We start from the raw sequence: 20,538 nt of genomic DNA on the forward strand, positions 1-20,538 counted from the left end.
GGCTAACTGGTCTGTAATTCCCAGGGATGTTTTTTGGGCCCTTTTTAAATATTGGTGCTACATTGGCTTTTCTCCAATCAGCTGGTACCTTTCCAGTCAATAGACTGTCTGTAAAAATTAGGAACAACGGTCTGGCAATCACCTGACTGAGTTCCCTAAGTACCCTCGGATGCAAGCCATCTGGTCCCGGTGATTTATTAATGTTAAGTTTCTCAAGTCTAATTTTAATTCCGTCCTCTGTTAACCATGTAGGTGCTTCCTGTGTTGTGTCATGAGGATAAACACTGCAGTTTTGGTTACTGAAGCCCCCCGATTCACTCGTGAAGACTGAGGAGAAGAATAAATTCAATACCTCTGCCATCTCCCCATCCTTTGTAACCAGATGTCCTTCCTCATTCTTTATGGGGCCAATATGGTCTGTCCTCCCTTTTTTACTGTTTACATACTTAAAGAATTTCTTGGGATTTTTTTTGCTCTCCTCCGCTATGTGTCTTTCATGTTCTATCTTAGCCATCCTAATTGCACCCTTACATTTCTTATTGCATTCTTTATAAATTCTGAATGCTGTGGATGATCCCTCAACCTTGTATTTTTTGAAGGCCTTCTCCTTTGCTTTTATATGCATTTTTACATTGGAGTTAAGCCATCCAGGATGTTTGTTCGCTCTTTTAAATTTATTACCCAATGGGATACATTGGCTAATGCCCTTATTTAATATGCTCTTAAAGCAAACCCATCTCTCCTCCGTATTCTTTGTTCCTAATATTTTATCCCAATTTATGCCTTTTAGCAAGGTTTGTAGTTTAGGGAAGTTAGCTCTTTTGAAATTCAGTGTCTTTGTGTTCCCTTCATGTCTCCTATTTGTATGATTTATACTGAAACTAATTGACCTGTGATCGCTGTTACCTAAATTGCCCCGTATTTCCACATCTGTTATCAGGTCTGTATTGTTGGTAATCAGTAGATCTAGTAATGTTTTATTTCTAGTTGGTGCGTCTACCATCTGACCCATAAAATTGTCCTGCAAGAGATTAAGGAACTGGCGAGCCTTAAATGAATGCGCGGTTCCCTCCGCCCAGTCTATGTCTGGATAATTAAAATCCCCCATTATGATAACACTTCCCATCCTTGCTGCTAATCCAATTTGTGATAGGAGATCCGTCTCCACTTCCTCCCTCAGGTTAGGGGGCCTATAGCATACTCCCAGTATTATTTTCCCCTTAGCTTCATCCCTTTGGAGCTCTACCCATAAAGATTCCACCTCCTCCCTAGCCCCCTCAGTGATGTCATCTCTCACATTCACTTGTACATTATTCTTGATATATAGGCATACCCCTCCCCCTTTTTTACCCTTTCTATCCTTGCGGTATAGGGTATACCCTTGAATGTTTGCCAGCCAATCATGAGAGCTGTTGAACCAGGTCTCTGAAATTCCCACAAAATCCAAATCCTCCTTGTACAACAGTATCTCTAGTTCACCCATCTTGTCCGCCAGGCTCCTGGCATTGGTGAACATGCCACATAGTTTAGACCGGTTGCATATTGTCCTCGTATTGGGTGTTTCAAGATTGCAACTTGGACTTGCTACTATACTCACCTTGTGTTTTTGTGCTTTGGTTAACCTACCACTAATGCCCCCAATACTACCCTCTGGAATATCTTCCGCGCTGGCTATCACTGTCTCTGGACCCTCCCCCCCATCGCCTAGTTTAAAAACCCCTCTAACTTTTTGGCCATCTTCATTCCCAGCAGATCTGCACCCTCCTCATTTAGGTGCAGTCCGTCCCTTCTATAGTACCGGTTACCGACTGAGAAGTCGGCCCAGTCCTCCAGGAACCCAAACCCCTCCTTACTACACCAGCTCTTCAGCCACTTGTTTACTTCCCTAATCTCCCTCTGCCTCTCTGGTGTGGCTCGATGTACCGGTAGTATTCCTGAGAACACTACCTTGGAGGTCCTTTTCCTCAATTTAGCTCCTAAGTGCCTAAAATCGTTCTTTAGGACACTCCATCTGCCTCTGACTTTGTCATTGGTGCCAACGTGCACCATGACAGCCGGGTCTTCCCCAGCCCCTCCCAGTAATCTGTCCACAAGATCCGTGATGTGCCGAACCCGAGCGCCCGGTAGACAACATACTGTTCGGCGCTTCAGGTCTTGGTTACAGATTGCCCTCTCTGTCCTTCTAAGAATTGAGTCCCCTACCACCAGAATCTGTCTTTCCTTTCCCTTTGCTGCCCCCCCCACTCTCACTGGAGGAGTTCTTCCCCTGGCAGCTAGGAGAGTCCCTCATCTCCAGCAGTGCTGGTCCCTGACTGGTAACACCAATGTCACTCAATGGAGCGTACTTATTGGGATGCTCCAGTCCTGGTTCGGCCTCCCTGGCACTTCCCCCTCTACCCCTCCTGACTGTCACCCATCTACTCTTTGCTAGTGCCTGCACCTCTTTGTCTCCACCCACCTCTGTGCTGGCCCCTGCCGGCACCTGCCGTGTACATTCCTGGCTCACCTTTAGTATGGAGGGACTTCTCAGTGCTGACAGTTGCTTCCCCAGATTCAGAACCTGGGCTTCCAGGGAAACAATGTGCTTACATTTTGCACAGCAGTATTCGCCCTCGATCGGATGATCAAGGAACGCATACATGCGGCAAGATGTACAAAGAGTCGCCTCTCCACACCCGCCGGGCATCGTACCTATTAAATTTAGTGAGGATTTGGGGATTTTACCCTGTCCAAATTACCTAACAACTAGCTTCCTGGCACTAATACTTGCTTCTGCTTCTTCCCAGGAAGACATATGACAAACAGCGTAACAGATAGCATACAAGGCATTAACCTTCTTATTCTTGTTCTGTCTTCTTAGCTCGCTCCCTGAACTCCTTGAGAAGAAAAGACTTATCGACCTACACACTAATGTAGCCACTGCCGTGCTGGAACATATCAAGGTCAGTTGTCAACTTAAAATGCACACACATACATAATGTAGACAGAGCCAAATGATTTTATTTTACTTTCCTAGTGTGTAAGAAAGTATGTTTGCCTGGAATGAATAGAAGATTGATATTTCTATTTGAGCTGGCCGCACACATGCTAATCTTACCATTCACACTGAGATAAATTGGGTGAGATTCCAAACACAGTGCCCTTCCGCCAGTACTGGACTATGTACAGAATGCAATATGGTGATTGTCATAACACCTTCCTAGGCAGGTGACATGTAACCTAACCTTTCCACATGTATTACATAGTGGTCCACTGGGAATATTATGCAAACTTAAGGGCTATTCCTAGGAAACTAAGCAACATTTTTTTTTTTAAACAATAAAGTTTATTGAAGAAATACATTTTCATATGAACATGGATTGCAAATACACTTAAACATTGCCATTTTATGGTAGAATCAGGATAGCATATACAACAGGTGTGAACATCTCAATGGTCAGGGCCACTAAAATCCTAGTAATAATATCTTAAAGCATTTATCGGCATAGAGTTACAATCACTGCCGAGAAATATTTACATTCCATAGTTCTATGTATAGAGAGAATAATTTTAAGAACACGGGAAGCACAAGTAGGGGGAAGAAATGAGAGATAAGTAAATAGGAGGAAGATAAGGTGGGGAGATGGGGGAGAGAAGGGGTGACCCGTTGGTGTTGTACATAATATTGTTTATAAACCAAGGTATACGGTCAATTAATCAAAAGTTGTTGTTAAATTGATTTAAACATAAGAAGGAATTGGATAGATTGATCGCTAGTAAATGTAGCAATTCAAATTAAATACAAGGAATCCAGAAGAAAGTGAAACCTTCAGGTAAATTTCTCATATTCCTGAGAATCTTTATAAATGAACCAGGGATACCAAGTTTTATGATATCGCTCAACATTTTTATTTGATTGGGCTATGGTCTACTCCATCTCACAGATGTCGGAAATACTGTGAAGCCAATCCTGAATGGATGGTATGCGAGTAGATTTCCATAATAATGGCATGAGGGATTTACTAGCGTTTTATATTTCTGGAATAAGAAATTTGAGATGTGAAGTAGACAACATGCCGCATCGAGAGTAAGCTTAAGCCCTGTGATTATGTTAAAAAAATCTCTTCAACCTTAGACCAGAATGGGGCTATTAGATCACATTGCCACCATATGTGGGACACGGTTCCTTTATCCTTGTGGCATCTCCAACATGTTTCAGGTGTCTGGAGGAACCATTTGTGTAGCTTCGCTGGAGTGTCGTACCAATGCGTCAGTATTTTGTAGGCAGTTTCCTGCGTTCTTGTGCTGAGAGAACATTTATGAGACAATATACATGCTCTTTCTTTATCGTACATCACGGGACACAGAACCACAGTAATTACTGTATGGGTTATATAGGCACCTTTAGGTGATGGACACTGGCACACCCTAGACAGGAAGTTTAGCTCCCTATATAACCCCTCCCCTTACTTGGGAGTACCTCAGTTTTTTCGCCAGTGTCTTAGGTGTTGGTCATGAGTAAAGATATGCTGTGCTGAGCTCCGCTGGAGGAATCTTTGCTGGGGCAAGACATGCAACCGGATCCATTCAAAGTGTCTTTTCCAGGCCGAATTGAATGGTACCCGGGCCTTGTGTCGGAAGAAACGAGGTTCTGCCTGTAACGCTTCTCTTTTTAGCGAGCTGGGCCCTGGGATCCAGTGTTTGTTTTTTTCAGCCATATTTCCTAGCGGGGTGCTTTACAGGGCCAGGAGTGTGGATCCCCCGATAAAAAGGGGCCCCGGTTCCTAAAGGTTTTTTAACGAAGCCCACCGTGAGTGGTGAAGATTGGGTCTGTTTGGTTTACCACAGAAACCTGCAGCCAGATATAGTAAGGGAGATTCCTAAGAAATGTTTCTAATTCTTGTGGGTTTTCTCCTTTATGTAAATGTGTTATGCCTAAAGTCACCCCTGGGGGCTGTCAAGAGCACTACCTGATTCCATGCTTGTCAGTCTCGCTCTGTGTCACAAGCTGCATGCTTCCTCCGAGCCCAAGCTCTAGGTAGGATGTGGAAAGGGGGGTTTTTCTCTTCGGAATGTGCCCCCACAGCTTCTTTCCGGGCAAAGAGGGCATGGGTCAGTCGGCGGTGTGCCGCACCGCTGCCGCCGCCATTACGGCATCCCTCCATTCACCAGCTCTCCTCCTCTCGCCCCCCCCCCCACCACGTGCGATCCGGTCAGATCGGAGCCCACAGTCTCTTTTGAAAAAAGATGGGGGGGTGAAGTGGGTAGTCAAAGGAGGGGGGGGGGCACGTTTACTTAGCATCAGACTGAGCCTTGATAGCAGCGGCAGTTGCTGGCCTATTTTGCTCAGCAGTGGGTGCATTTCTGGTAGTACCTCTGCATTTCTGCTTAGTACTATGGGCAGAAGGGGAGGTACAAATACCCTGAAAAATAGGGGCTCAAAGGGATCTCCCTTAGGCTTTGAGGACCCTCCCTCTGCAACGCCATCCACCCCTGAAAGACCTAGGAAGGCTGGTCAGAGCGAGCCATCGGCGTTGTCAGGGGCTGCAACTGCTTCTGGCATTTTAGCCCCTGTATATATTACTCAGGAGGTTTTTTCCTCATCTATGAGTGGATTGGAGGAAAGATTAATGGCATTAATCACATCTTCACAAAGTGGAAGAAGACGCATTAGGTCCCCTTCTACCACCCAGGACCCTCAAACAGAGGAACACTGGAAGAGGGAAGATGAATTCCCCTCAGGGGACTGGGAAGAGACTGATGACTCCTCTTCCAAGGAATCAAGTGGGGAAGGACCCTCTTCAGCTTCACAGGCTGAGAAATTGCTGGTGCATTCTCTTACTAAAATGGTCCGCTCCACATTTAAGTTACCCGTAACTGAGTCGGTTGAAAAGCCCACTTCTTGTTTGGGTTCACTGAAGCCTCCTCAAGCTGTGCATGCTTTTCCTGTCCATTCATTGCTGCAAAAGCTTATATAGTCGGAGTGGGATCACCCAGATAAGAATTTTTTTCCCTCCCAAAAAGTTTTCAACACTTTATCCTATTGAGGAAAAATTTACTAAGATGTGGAGTATACCAGTAATTGACACTGCTATATCCTTTGTAAATAAAAGTTTGACTTGTCCTGTTGACAACGCTCAAATGCTTAGGGATCCAACCGATAAAATTCCTGTTAAACATTTTTTCTTTAGCAGGTTCAGTAGCTCAACCCGCAGTGGCGGCAATTGGAGTGTGTCAGTCCTTGAGAGACCACTTGAAACAGGTGCTCAAGGTTTTCCCTGAACAGCAGGCCCAGGATTTAGCCAAGCTGCCAGCGGCTTTGTGTTTTGCAATTGACGCAATCAGAGATTCTATCCTTCAGACCTCTCGCCTTACGCTTGGGTTGGTGCATATGCGTAGAATCTTGTGGTTGAAAAATTGGTCAGCTTAAGCGCCATGCAAAAAGCTCCTGGCTGGTTTTCCTTTCCGCGGTGAAAGGCTGTTTGGGGATGATTTGGGCAATTATAGCCAAAAGATTTCAAGTGGGAAAATTACCCCTTTGCCAGTTAAGAAAAGGAGTAAATGTCCCTCATTTAAACAGGCTCTTTCTCCAGTGCCAGGGGCATCAGCCTCCAGGCAGCCGCGACGGCCTCCACCGTCAGGTTCAAGAGGTAAAACTCAGAGTCAACCCCAGGGACAAAAGAAGTCCTGGGGGGAGGAAACTTGCAAGACAGAATGTTAAAGCCTCTTTATGAAGGGGCGCCCCCGCTCGTTCTAGTGGGGGGAAGACTTCTACAGTTCTCAAGGGTTTGGCAGGAGGATTTTCAGGACAGATGGGTGGTCTCCACAATAACTCTAGGTTACAAACTAGAGTTCAGAGAATTCCCGTCTCCTCGTTTCCTCAGATCAAATGTTCCCAAAGATCCAGAGAAAAAGAAGTCTCTCCTTCAAAAAGATCTAAACCGGTTCCTGAAAAGTCGATCTTTTCCCATGGAATCAATCCGATCAGTAGTCTCCATCCTACAAGGAGGAGAACTTCTGGCATCAATCGACATCAAGGATGCATACCTGCATGTACCTATTTTGCCCGCTCATCAGAAATATCTGTGTTTCGAAGTGGAAAAACTTAATTTTCAGCTCTTGATAGACCGGTCAGTAGCCCGCTTAGACCAAAGCTTGGTCACCACAGTCAACTACCTGGAATTCCTAGGTTGGGTCCTCAACCTAGAGAAGTCTTCTTTAAAGCCAGTAGGAAGACTAGAGTACTTGGGTCTGGTTATAGATACAACCCAGAAGAGGGTGTTTTTACCCCAGGCAAAGATCAGCGCCATAAAGGAGCTGCTTCAGGTGGTCAGGGCGAAGAAGGATCCTTCTATTCGCCTTTGCATGAGGTTGTTGGGAAAGATGGTGGCTTCATTCGAAGCGGTTCCCTATGCTCAGTTTCATTCGAGACTGCTGAAAAACAGTATCCTGTGTGCCTGGAACAAGAAAGTCCAGGCGCTAGATTTTCCAATGCCTTTGTCGCAAATAGTGCGTCAGAGCCTCAGTTGGTGGCTCTCCCCCACTGTAATATCCACATCTCCCCCACTGTAATATCCACATCATCTCTCCCACTGTAATATCCACGTCATCTCCCCCACTGTAATGGACATCTCCCCCACTGTAATATCCACATCTCCCCCACTGTAATATCCACATCTCCCCCACTGTAATATCCACATCTCCCCCACTGTAATATCCACAATCTCCCCCCACTGTAATATCCACGTCATCTCTCCCACTGTAATATCCACGTCATCTCTCCCACTGTAATATCCACATCATCTGCCCCACTGTAATATCCACGTCATCTCCCCCACTGTAATGGACATCTCCCCCACTGTAATATCCACATCTCCCCCACTGTAATATCCACAATCTCCCCCCACTGTAATATCCACGTCATCTCTCCCACTGTAATATCCACGTCATCTCTCCCACTGTAATATCCACATCATCTGCCCCACTGTAATATCCACGTCATCTCCCCCACTGTAATGGACATCTCCCCCACTGTAATATCCACATCTCCCCCACTGTAATATCCACGTCATCTCTCCCACTGTAATATCCACATCTCCCCCACTGTAATATCCACATCTCCCCCACTGTAATATCCACATCTCCCCCACTGTAATATCCACAATCTCCCCCCACTGTAATATCCACGTCATCTCTCCCACTGTAATATCCACGTCATCTGCCCCACTGTAATATCCACGTCATCTGCCCCACTGTAATGTCCACATCTCCCCCACTGTAATATCCACATCACCCCCACTGTAATATCCACAATCTCCCCCACTGTAATATCCACAATCTCCCCCACTATAATATCCACGTCATCTCTCGAACTGTTATATCCACGTCATTTCCCCCACTGTAATGGACATCTCCCCCACTGTAATGGACATCTCCCCCACTCTAATGGACATCTCCCCCACTGTAATGGACATCTCCCCCACTGTAATATCCACATCTCCCCCACTTTAATATCCACATCTCCCCCACTGTAATATCCACATTTCCCCACACTGTAATATCCACATTTCCCCACACTGTAATATCCACATTTCCCCACACTGTAATATCCACATTTCCCCACACTGTAATATCCACATTTCCCCACACTGTAATATCCACATTTCCCCTACGATTGTCTGCTTGCTTGCAGTTGAGGTGGGTGATGATGACGTCAGCGCGCCGCTCACCTAGGCCGCAGCTGGGTGTACCAGGATGGCTGCCGCTCCGGAGCTAGGCCGAAGCCGTGGCCTTTCCTAAGGCCGAGGTAACGGAGCGCTCCATGGATCGTGTGTGTGCTGATCCAAACAGGTTGAGCCGTTCAGATCACGGATCGGTGACGATCCGTTGCACCCCTACCTGTAAAATCCTTTTCTTGGAGTACATCACAGGACACAGAGGTCCCTCCCCTCTTCTAATACACGTATATTGCTTTGCTACAAAACTGAGGTACTCCCAGTAAGGAGAGGGGTTATATAGGGAGCTAAACTTCCTGTCTAGGGTGTGCCAGTGTCCATCACCTAAAGGTGAATAAAGTCCCGTGATGTACTCCAAGAAAAGGATTTTTCAGGTAAGCTGTTATAAAAATCCTATTTTACATTGCTTTATCTGAAATTGTCAAATCTAGATCCTCTGACCATCTCTCCCTGAACATGTCCCTGTCCGGCCCCATCAAGTTTTGCAACCATGCATAAGAGGTGGAAATCGCTTTTTGAAATTGTTCCCCATCCAGGCACACCGACTCCAACTCAGTCAATTCGCTTGTAAAGTGGCCTCTGCGTGAATTATTGTTGACATAACTATGAACTTGAAAGTAGGACCATATGGGAAGGAGAGGGGTATTATTCTCTGCTTTGAACTGGCTAAGCTCCTTAATTATGTTGTTGCGAAAACAATTGAGGGCTAGGAGGGGCTTCTTTGAATCCATGGACCTTAGAAAATTATTTCCAATCCCTGGTGGGAAATCTGTGTTCTGTAGGGGTGTGAGGGGGCTTAAAGGCGTAGAGCAGGGGTGTCCAAACTACGGCCCTCCAGCTGTTGCGGAACTACACTTCCCATGAGGCATTGTAAAACTCTGACATTCACAGACATGACTAGGCATGATAGGAGTTGTAGTTCCTTAACAACTGGAGGGCCATAGTTTGGACATCACTGGCGTAGAGACTCCAGTTTGTTTGGTCAAGCGGTGAACAATAGCTAATGTGGTTCCTATCAGCAGATGTGATTTCAAAGTTGAGGGATATCTCATCCATGGAATCCATGGGGAGAATTGTAAGGATATGGGGCTCGGGTCGGCTTCTAATGATACCCAGTCTTTGAGGCTATGGTGGCAGTGCCAGTCGATGATTCTGGTGATGTGGGAGACAAAGTAGTAGTTTTGAAAATCCCTAGGTATTTGAGAGCTGAAGATTTCCATTTAAATGGTCTGTTGTCTTGTATGTTTTTTAAAGTGTTCTCAGGTAGTGTGACATTCATTGCTTCCGATTTTGAGTAATTTATTTTAAGGTTAGAAATATAACCATATAACGAGAATTCTTTGAAAAGGGAAGGTATGGAGGTGTGTCAGAAAAAAAACAAGAGATCGTCCGCGTAAGCCGTGACTTTGAACTCTCTCTTGGTCATCTTAAACCCCTGAATTGTTCTATTGGCCAGTATCCTTCTAATAAACGGTTCGAGTGAAATAATGAAAAGCAGGGGTAAAAGTGGACAGCCCTGCCTTGTACCATTGTTTACGTTTTTTGACAATGAGTCATTTATTTTAAGTCTAGCCAATGGGTTCTTATACAACAATGAAATCTATGCCATCATGTGGGTTCCCAGGCCAATAAACCAACATGTCTCCAACATTAAGTCCCAGGCTACTCGATCAAAGGCCTTCTCCGCGTCTGTCGACAGGAGGTGGTCTTCGATTTTTCATGTCTGGGTGGCATAAATCAGGTTAAGAGACTTCGTTACATTGTCTTTGGCCTCTCTGCCCGGCATAAAAACAGCCTGTTCCAGTCCAATCAGCCTATGGAGCAGGGGTTTCAGTCTGTTGGCAATAATTTTCGCCATGAGCTTAACATCTAGGTTAAGCAAGGAGATTGGTCTGTAGCTGGCACAGTGTGTCGGATCTTTGTTTGGCTTGGGACTGTCCGTTATGAAGGCTGCCAAAAAGTCAGTAGGGAGTTCAGGGCTTCTATAAGGGGTTTTGTTAGTATGTCAAGAAGCCTCTTATAATATATGACACTGAAGCTATCTGGGCCTGGGCTTTTGCCTGCGTTTAAGTCCTTAATAGCCTGTCTGATTTCTGAAGAGTCAATAGGTTTCTCGAGTTGTGTGATGTCATCCGGTGATAGTGTGGGGAGTTTGGAATCTTAAGTATTTCTGAATGGCTTGCAACCTATTGTCTTGGATATCAGCTGGTTTGTGTTGATTCGGGAGATTGTATGTCAATCTTTCCCGCCTTATTCTCTATACCCATTATATTGTGGTTGGAATTTGGGTACTTTAAGGCCCTAGCTAGGATTTTACCTGTCTTGTCACCGTGTTCGTAATAATTTTTTTTTTACGGAAGAACAGGAACCGTTTAGTTTTGGCATCTAGAATCTACCTAAGCGCTTTCCTAGTTTCCAACAGTGTCAATGCCAAGTGTGCCGTTAAAGACTGTGGAGGGTTTTGAGAGAGCAAATTTTATCCGTTAAGTGTTTAATTTCTTTCTCTTTCTCCCTTTTACGTCGGGTTCCCCTCTAATGGAACATTTGTGGTCCTCCTAAACCATCATGGGGTCTACATCAGGGGTTACATTGTGTTGAAAGAATTTAGGTAATAGTGATGTTAACTTAGGCAGTAGGACTGGATCAGTTAATAATGAAGAATTTAATCTCCATGAATTCGGTACGGCGGAAGGTGCCGACAAATTTCGGGTGATAGTAATGGGTGCATGGTCAGAGATAGATTATATCCCTATATTGGCCTCAGATGGAGGTCCCTCTGTGATATGAATAGGTAGTCAATCGTTGAATGACGGTTATGTGGGATTGAGCAGAAAGTGAAGTATTTGTCCGGATGAAGGAAGTGCCACGAGTCAGTTAGTTGCATTGAGTTTAGTAGTGATTTGAGCCGTTTTAAGATTTTGTATGTAATATAGGTTTTGCCTGAGGAAGTGTCAACTAAGGGGTAAGGGGAATGTTAAAATCCCCACCTAGGATCAGACATCCTGTACTGAAGCCTTCCAATTCTTTTATTAGACGTTGGCCGAATGTTAAGTGGGCAGAGTTTTAGGAAATATACATTCGCCAGAGTAAGAGGAACTCCGCAGCATTTCCCTTTAAGGAAGATAAATCTCCCCTCTGGGTCCGATAGTCTGTCAGTTAATTTGAAAGAAGCATTCCTACTCATCAGAATCAACAGCCCTTTTGATTTGAAGGTATCATTGGTGGTGTCATATGCCTCAGTGAAGGAGGAGTCGAGAGCCTGGGCACATGGTTTGTCCTAAAGTGTGTTTCCTGTAAGAAAACTAATCTAGGCCTACCTTTTTTTAAAATTCCCGTAGAAGGGTTTGAGCGCTTCTCGGGAATGTTCAAACCTTTGACATTGTGAGAAATCACAGTGGGGTTGTGTCCCAAGGAAGAGTATGCATGGTTCAGGTTCAGAGACAGATGGCAACTTACACCTGTAATTACAACTCGGTAGATTGTTGGTTATTCAAATACAACACTGGTAGAGACTTATCAGGGCAGCGTAAAAGTGGGTTTGGGTTAAGTGTAGAGAGAAAGGTAGTATCGGAGAAACAGTGACAGTAATAGAAGAGTTGGAAAAAGTTAAACACCTCTTGGGCAGTTATACTGTCCCAATAGATTCAAATTAGTGCACAGTGGTAGGGGCAACAAGCTTTGTGGGTTAGAGGGAGGTGTCGGCGGGAATAGACGGCGCCAACTAGGATGTTTAGAAGGTATATAGAATGGATTATCTATATATGCAGAGAGTGACGGACCGCAGCCTATGCAATGAATTAGGTGCCTAAAGGTCCTTTCTGCACCTCTGGTGTTACATATGAGAACCGCCATAGGTTTTTATTTGAAAGGGAGGGGAATTACACTCGCCTCCCCTCCCAATTGATTACGATACGATAACAGCAAATGCAATCAAATAAACAATTCAATACACACTCTAAATAACTTGTAGCGATAACGACAGGTAAGAGTGAAAAGTACCAGGCCCGGGTACATAACAGTTCATTGTTACCGAGCATAGGCCTGAGTACTGCGAGCAACTACACATCTGAAGGTTGTAGGGAGGGCTCAGTCGGTTTGAAGTGTCTCTCTTGTACAGTTCCAGGTATCATGTGCAGAGTTCCTCAAAAGAGCATAAAGTGTCCCAGCTAATTTTTATGACAATATGTGGGTGAGGCAGCAAGGGTTGATAGGGACTATATGGAACAGGAGAAGGGCCCAGATATTTGAGATTTTGGTGTTAGGTGGAACGGTCATACAGTTATACCTGGGGAATTACTCAATGTGTACTGCCCTAAAAAAATCCAGTATGGTAAGACTGCCCCAGCAGGATTGGGCGTACAGGAACAGGTTGTAGTCCGCTATTGGAGCATAGTGATAGAAGTGCTCATGCTCAGCTTTGGCAAAAATAACGGTGTAGTTCACCTACAAATCTAAGCATACAGGGTATGTCAAATAATTGAGGTCCAATACCTGATCAAACTATTAAGTGGTAGAAACTTTGGTAGTCAAACTTCCTCTAGCTCCCTAGAGGAGTGTGTTCTGTTGTTCGGAATATCTGCCAACGAGCCATCTTGGCAGGTGGGTTTCATCTTCTTGGGTTGACATTCTCCGGTAAAGTGAAGGGAGAATGTGGTGGGCTCCGCTCCAAAGGTGGAAGGGTACATTCCTGGTACCAATCTGGGAGATCAATCTGGCCTAATTGAAGTGAGTTACAAAACTCAGGTAGATCCTCTGGAGTAGGTAGGGAGGGTTGCCAGCCATTGTAGGTTACAAGGAGGGCGAATGGAAAATGCCAAGTGTACTGCAAGTCTTTCTCCCGTAGTTTGTCTAAAAGGGGTTGCAGAGCCCTGCAATTTTTCAGTGTTATCTGAGATAGATCCTGGAAGAGCATGATGGTCTCTCCATTGAAGACAATCTGTTCATACCTGCGGGTTTTGCACACGATTTCTTCTTTTAGACCGAAGTTTTGCAGACAGCATATGATATCACGTGGAGTTAGAGTATCAGGGCCTCTGGCTCTGTGGGCTCTCACAAACTCTATTTCTGTATCCTCTGGCCTTTCAAGGAGACTATTAAAGACTCTCTGCAAAGCTGGCATTATTTGCTCATTGTCCACAGATTCGGTTATCCCCCAGACTCTAATATTGTTGTGCCTGCCCCTGTTGTCCAGGTCTTATAAGTGCCTGTTCATATCTATGAAATGGAGAGCGTGTGTGGTTGTTACTCTTTCTAATCTGCGTATGGCTTTCTCCCTGTGTTTTCCGGACATTTCAGCAGAGGCCATCTTCTCAGTAAGGACCAGCAGGTTCGTTTTTAGGTCCGTCATTGCAGCTAAAAAAGAGGATTTAAAGTCTGCTGCAAATCCTGACATGTCAGCGTATGTGAGGGGGAGGTCTGGGCGAGCGTTTCTCCTACCGTTATCCTCTGTGGCTGACTGTGAGTCCTCATTGAAATCTTCCTCTGTGTGCACGGGCGCCATCTTGCCTCCAGCCATGCATCTCTGAGCAGAAGCCTGTTTTTTAAAGATATCAGAGATGTTTCTCCTTGTGTAGGCAGCCAATGAGCGGCGGGATCAAGTGTGTGAAGTATGGTGGTTTTGCCTGCTCATTATCGGGTGTCCGTGGTGCAAAGAGACAGCTTAGGGCTGTGGGTCAGTCGGAGCTCTTCTGTTATGCTGTCATCTCCGCCGCGCGCCAAGCCACCATCTAAGCAACATTTCACTAGGCAGGTTGAGGTTATTACTTGTCTGGTAGTTATTTATTTTATGCTTGGTCATTAAAACCTAATATTGTTCCTCAATAGTAATGTACATTAGATCTCTTAAAACTAACCCAGTCACTCCCATATTCTTCTTTAATGCAAGGACAGATCTAAGACTCCTACTACTTGTGGGGTTCTACACTTGCATTCTTGTACTAGTTTTGTCAGTCTGTTATCTAGCCTTTTTTTTTCTTCCTCCATGGTGTTAAAATTTTCATTACAGAGACCAATCAAGAGAGGTACATCCGGAAATAGTTGTACATAGAAGTTTGTAGCACAGATGATCGTAAATTCTAGATCTGCTAAAATTACAAAGAGAATACTTGTATTATTGAACTATATAACAATTTACCGTTCTATGTATATTCTAATGTAGTAGAAACTCAATCTGTGCTGTATGATAAATATCATACTAAAGGATCAGTATGTGTATAGTCCTTCATGGTATGTATAAGGTGTGTCTATTAAATAATGAGACATTAAATAACTCACCTTTATTTATATGTATTAAAAATGTAATGCTTGTCCCCTTCAATATTTTCCATGTTTTCACTAATACATTGCTGCAGTCTTGTTTTCCATTGGTCGAAGGCATGGAGAAAATCAAATTCTGTCAGCTGTTTCAACACATCCTCCATTTTCTTCTTTACAGCATCAACTGACTCAAAACGTGTCCCCTTAAACACTGATTTAACTTTTGGGAATTCATTCTCGTGTCCCTCGCTGAATCCTTTGTGCCACTCAAACACACACGCACGAGACAGGCCGTCATTCACATAAACTGTAGTAAGCATTTGAAAACATTCTGTTGGTGTTTTGTGCAATTTTACTAAAAATTTCAAATTGACACGTTGTTTAACTTTTAAACTTAGCATTTTTATGGCACACTACAGAAAACACAACCAAACTAAATGGCGACTCACAATCAATTGAACATCATAGAGTGTTGCTGCTTGTCATGCAGGTTCAAACATGTTCAAGGTCACCACGCATGCAGTTATAACCAGTTCTGATTGCTTTCTTTACTAGGTGGGATCGCAGTCTCGTTATTTAATAGATGCACCTTGTATACCTGTAAATAAATTTGAGAAGGTGTCTAGCTTTTGAGACTGACTGACTTGTTTCTTCTTAAAGTGGTTGTAAACCCTTACAATCCACTTTTTGCTACAGGTCACCCTATAATAAGGCTTACCTGTAGCTACCCCAGATATCCCCTAAACCTGCATGGTTTAGAAGATATCCCCTGTATCTACATGTGCCGAGGTCATCGGCACATGCGCACTGAAGCAATGGCACATACGTGCCGTTTGCTTTAGTGAGTGTGCTGTTACCAGCAGCACCTGCGCGGGAGTGACGTCATTATTATGGCTCCAGCCAATCACAGCGCTGGAGCCACGATACTCGGAAGTAACTCCAGGGAGAAATGTCGTCGGCCGGTGCTGTGTACGGGCACCGCAGCGGGGGCTTCAATCTCAAGTGAGTATTACATAATGCGCTAGTATGCTATGCATACTAGCGCATTATGCCTTTGTCTTGCAGGTCTTTTTTTTTTTTTTTTTTCATGTGGGTTTACAACCACTTTAAACAGCTGTGCATGTTGGCTCTGTTAGTCTTCATTGAGCCATAATGAAACTGCATCTCACTTAATTTCTCTCTTGATGCTGTTAGTGGCTGATCTTCTGCACAGAGCAGAGTATAGCCTTCCTCCAATACCCAAACAATTTTGCTGATTTGATTGAACCCTATGGATCTTCTGAAAGACAGAGCAGTTCCTTCTTTAATGTCCATCTTTACTGCCTGGAAGAATGTTTTATTGTAATTTCCTGCAAATTTACCTGTTGCATGTAATATGGTTTTTCTAGCACAGTATTCCAGAAAACCTGTGCATGGTTTGTTCTTCATTTTTTTTTTCATCCCTGCAGGAACAATGCTTATCATGTTGAATTTAAAAATGTGTCTGCATGTTAATTGCTTGCACTTATCTGACATCACAAGGATACCCATGGAGTGGTTTTCTAATATGTCACCTGTTGAAGGTATAGATTTAGATGGATCAGCTCTAAGCTGGCCATAGATGGGTCATCTTTTTTCATTCAGCGGGCTGAGTGGGAGCGGAAACAAAAACAAACCGATTCCTCCATTCATACAAAGAAGATGAATAAAAGAAAAAACAGCCAATCTCCCCCCGTGTATTCTGACAGCATCTCCCACTGCTGTCAGAAAACACAGATCCGAGGCTGCAGTCGATTATTCTTCTATATTAATTATACAGTTCAGAACACAGGCAAAGTATTCATAAACCCTGGCCTATACCTTTTAGGTGATTGACGCCTCCCCTATAACCCTATCCCATGCCGTGAATCCTCAGTTTTGTAACGAGCAATGAAGAGTAACCAAGGAATGGAAGGGAGGACACTGGCAAAATATTCATAAATCCTGGGATGTCCTGAAGCAATGAATGAGAAGGGTGAGCAACAACTAGGCAAACTGAACTGCCCCAATAGGCCCAATAGGCAAGCTTTTTCACCTGCAAGCTCAATAGAGATGCAAGTCCCAGAGCAGAACTGATAGATTAAAAGGGTCTTTCCTACTGGCTAACGTGGCTTCCACCATAGAGAGAAATGATTTTCCTGCCCATGCGCCATGTCTCATAAGTTAACCCCTTTGTTTAGGCAGGGAAGGCTTTTTGGCTTTGGGCAGACTATACCAATATGATCTGGGGCAATTCTGCATCTGAGTTCTGATTTTATGAAATTCCAGTTAACCTTTAATGATTTGTAGCCTGTTCATAGTTCTTCACATTCTTAGAACATATATTGAATCTTCTTCTTATAATGGTATATACTGTACATCAAAATGGGCCCTCCATCCGATTGACAGCCTCATCTCTGTTCCTGTGTGCTGTGTGAAGGGGTGTGTTTCCCTTCCCTCCAATAAGCTCTCAGAGCTCCCCTCACTGACCACTACAGTCACTGCTCTCTGTCCTGTTTTCTGACAGTTCAGACAAGCTTTATACTTTTTTGGCCTTTGAATTGATGTAGAGAAAAAAAGACTGCAGAGGTGTTTACAACCACTTTAAATTAGTGATTTAAAGTTGGACTCCTAGCAAATGGCTAAAAACATCAATTAGGTGAACTATCTCTCCTGCAAAAGATATTTAATTGCGTTCAACACTTTGGGGCCTAGTTATCATTTTTTCTACTCAAGATTTACACAACATTCACACTAGATTCACCCAAAGATTCTAAATTATTACATTAGAAAAATATGTGAATCCTGAGTCAAAAGTATGTTAAACCTTGTGTTAAAAGATGTGGAAATATATCCTGTGTGCGGTTCATACACCTCTTCTAGACAGCACAGTCAGTGCCAATTGTATGTTAAAATACATTAATAATTTATTAAAAAAAATGCACAACTGTATTAACGTGTGTTTTAAAAGTATGTAAACAATCCTTATATGTGCCCAGAGTTGATCTTTAGGAAATGTCTAGAACGCTGTGTCCTGTAGCTTCTATGCTGCTACAGACCAATGCCATATTGTTCCTCTACACTGATGCTGTCAAAGTTAATACATTATTAGCTTATTTAATTTTTCAAAATGGTATTAAGATATCCGTAAGATGAATAAAACTTGCACAGTTTTACACCAGACATGGCACGTTGTCTGGTTCTTCAGTTGCCTTTAACTTTATTCATAAATGAAGGGTTTTAGATTCAATCACATTAGGGAAATCAGTGGTCATAAAACAAAAAAATATGAAAATTAGAGACAGATGATATGTATTTTGCTGCCAGTGTAGCACATCGCCTCTCTACACAAGCAGCTGCAAATGTCTGCTCACTTAGGAAGTCATAACACAACTCCCTGCCTGATGGGTTGTGTGTCAGCTGTAATTGCCTATCCCAACTATTCTTAAGTTTTTTTTAGACAGAGTTCTTGGTTTGGATAATTTGTTTGTCAAATACATTGTGGATGATGTTACTGTGGAAAATTTTGTTTCAAAAAAGGAAATGTTTCGCATTTTCCAGTTTAAAATTATATGGAACTCGGCTAGAAAAACAAAACAGCAAAACGGACAAATAAAAAGCGTAGTTGTACAAACTACTACTAAACGTTATATGGCTATGCTTGTTTAGGTAGATCACGTGTCAAATTAAAAAGCCTTAAAGCAGATGGCAAATCAACATAAGCTCTACATGATGGAGCAATGCAGACTTTGCTGTAGTGCTGGCATGCCAAACTGGTATTTTATGGGCCGCATGCAGACACGTCACTCCATGTCTGCGGCCGTGATAGTAGAAGTAGAAGTCAACCCTAGCAGTACAGACCCTTCATTTACAGACATCCACTATCTAACCCACGAAAGAAGAAATCTGTATATGTACTTTTTTTTAAGCCGATCCGACCCGATCCCACGCTGAGCTGTCAGCCGCGGTTTCTCTGTAGAGGCGGGTGCAGAGGACACATCCGACGATGGAAGCCCCATAGCAACTGTATGGATGACTTTGCTCCCCATTCATTTCACAGCTTTTGTCAGCTGTGTCCTCTGCAGAGCTTCCGCCGCTGGGGACCGGACCGGCTTCAAAAAAGGTATCTTTACTAAATTTCTTCTTTCCAGGGCTAGATAGGTTAGTGTTAGTTTGTGGATGTCTGTAGATTCAGAGATTTTAGTGTTGGGGAGGACTTCTACTTTAAGGATAAGCACCCCTAGCTGTTTTCCCTTACACTTCTTTATGTAATTTTGCAGCTAAATGCTTAAAGAAGAAATGCAATCTGCTCACATAATTTGTAAAAAAAACATCTTTGCCATTCTGAAGCTTCCCTCCAACCACTTTGCATATTATTTTATATATACTGTGATTCTATACTTGCCAAATATGCTGCAGAACTCTCCCTCCACTGAGTCTGGCTGCAACCATTTTAACTGTGGGCAGCTGAAGCTGCCGCCTGTTCACTTCCTGGATTCACACACCAGACAAGAAACTGGAAGTGGGCTATATAAGGTATTTAATTTAGCAATACAGCAATGAACAAGATAGAAAGCACTCTACTTCCTAAAGGTGCAGTTCTTTCTTTTTTCCATTGAATGTTTTTTCTGTTTTGGGCATACATATGCTTTATTGTAGAAGAGCTACAACAATATACATGAAAGTATCAGCAGCAGCACATTATATAGGACCAGAAAAGCTACAATTTCTGGGGAAATTGTGTGAAGTGTTCTTGCCTCCACCAGTAGTCTACAACTGGAGTGGGCGGAGTAGCTGGGTGGAGTGGCTTCAGTAACTATTGTGTGGTTGGAGTGGCTGGAGTTACTGTGGAAAGGTTGGACTGGGCAGAGTAACTTTATGGAGTAGGCAGAGTAACTGTGTGGAGTGTTTGGAGTGAGTAAAGATAGTAAACATTACACTAACCAATTGATTGATCAAATTTAAAAAGTACACATGACAGCTTGATAGAGTGAGAAATGCATTTCAACTTTTATTTATTTATATAGCACATTTAATTGCAACGTTGTTGTCCAAAGTGCTTCACAGTTACATTAAAACATACATTTTAAAAAACATTAGCAGCATTATCAAGCCTAGCAGATGAAGGTATGACCACATGCATTTGGGGGGTCTCAGAATCTTAAGTAGAATGGAGATGAAGGTGTGCTATCTGATGATAATCAGTGTTTACAACCACTGTTTCCTTGCAACGCTCATGCCCTGTTTATGCTTTACAACCACTGCTCAAAGCACAATACACAGGATCATGATAGCTGTAATAACTGTGCAGTACTTCAAACGGTCGTATTTTAAAAACTATAAATCCTACAGCAAAGAGCTTTATATTGTGAGAATCACAAGACCCAGACCTTGATTTTGATGTATAGTATGTCTCTGAAATATTACAAAAGAAGGCACAGTCGCAGTTTAGATATTGCCCTTCAAATATGAAGTGGCTAGAGTGGATTTTCAAAGAATGTCAATGGACGGCTTGAGTTGCAAACAAATGGTCATATTGTGAAAACTTTCAGGGCTATGGCTTAGCCGTGGA

General features: G+C 43.4%; 1 protein-coding gene across 1 annotated transcript in view; it reads left to right on the forward strand.

Moving 5' to 3' along the window:
• The window catches only part of SCFD1 (sec1 family domain containing 1), a 275,000-nt gene that overhangs the window by 123,484 nt on the left and 130,978 nt on the right, over positions 1-20,538 (forward strand). Inside the window, exon 14 of the mRNA XM_073609415.1 lies at positions 2,861-2,942. Within this exon, the coding sequence (XP_073465516.1) occupies positions 2,861-2,942 (82 nt within the window). The remainder of the gene's footprint in view (positions 1-2,860; positions 2,943-20,538) is intronic.

The sequence above is a fragment of the Aquarana catesbeiana genome, linkage group LG13 (genome assembly GCF_042186555.1).
Source record: "Aquarana catesbeiana isolate 2022-GZ linkage group LG13, ASM4218655v1, whole genome shotgun sequence".
NCBI classification, from domain to species: Eukaryota; Metazoa; Chordata; class Amphibia; order Anura; family Ranidae; genus Aquarana; species Aquarana catesbeiana.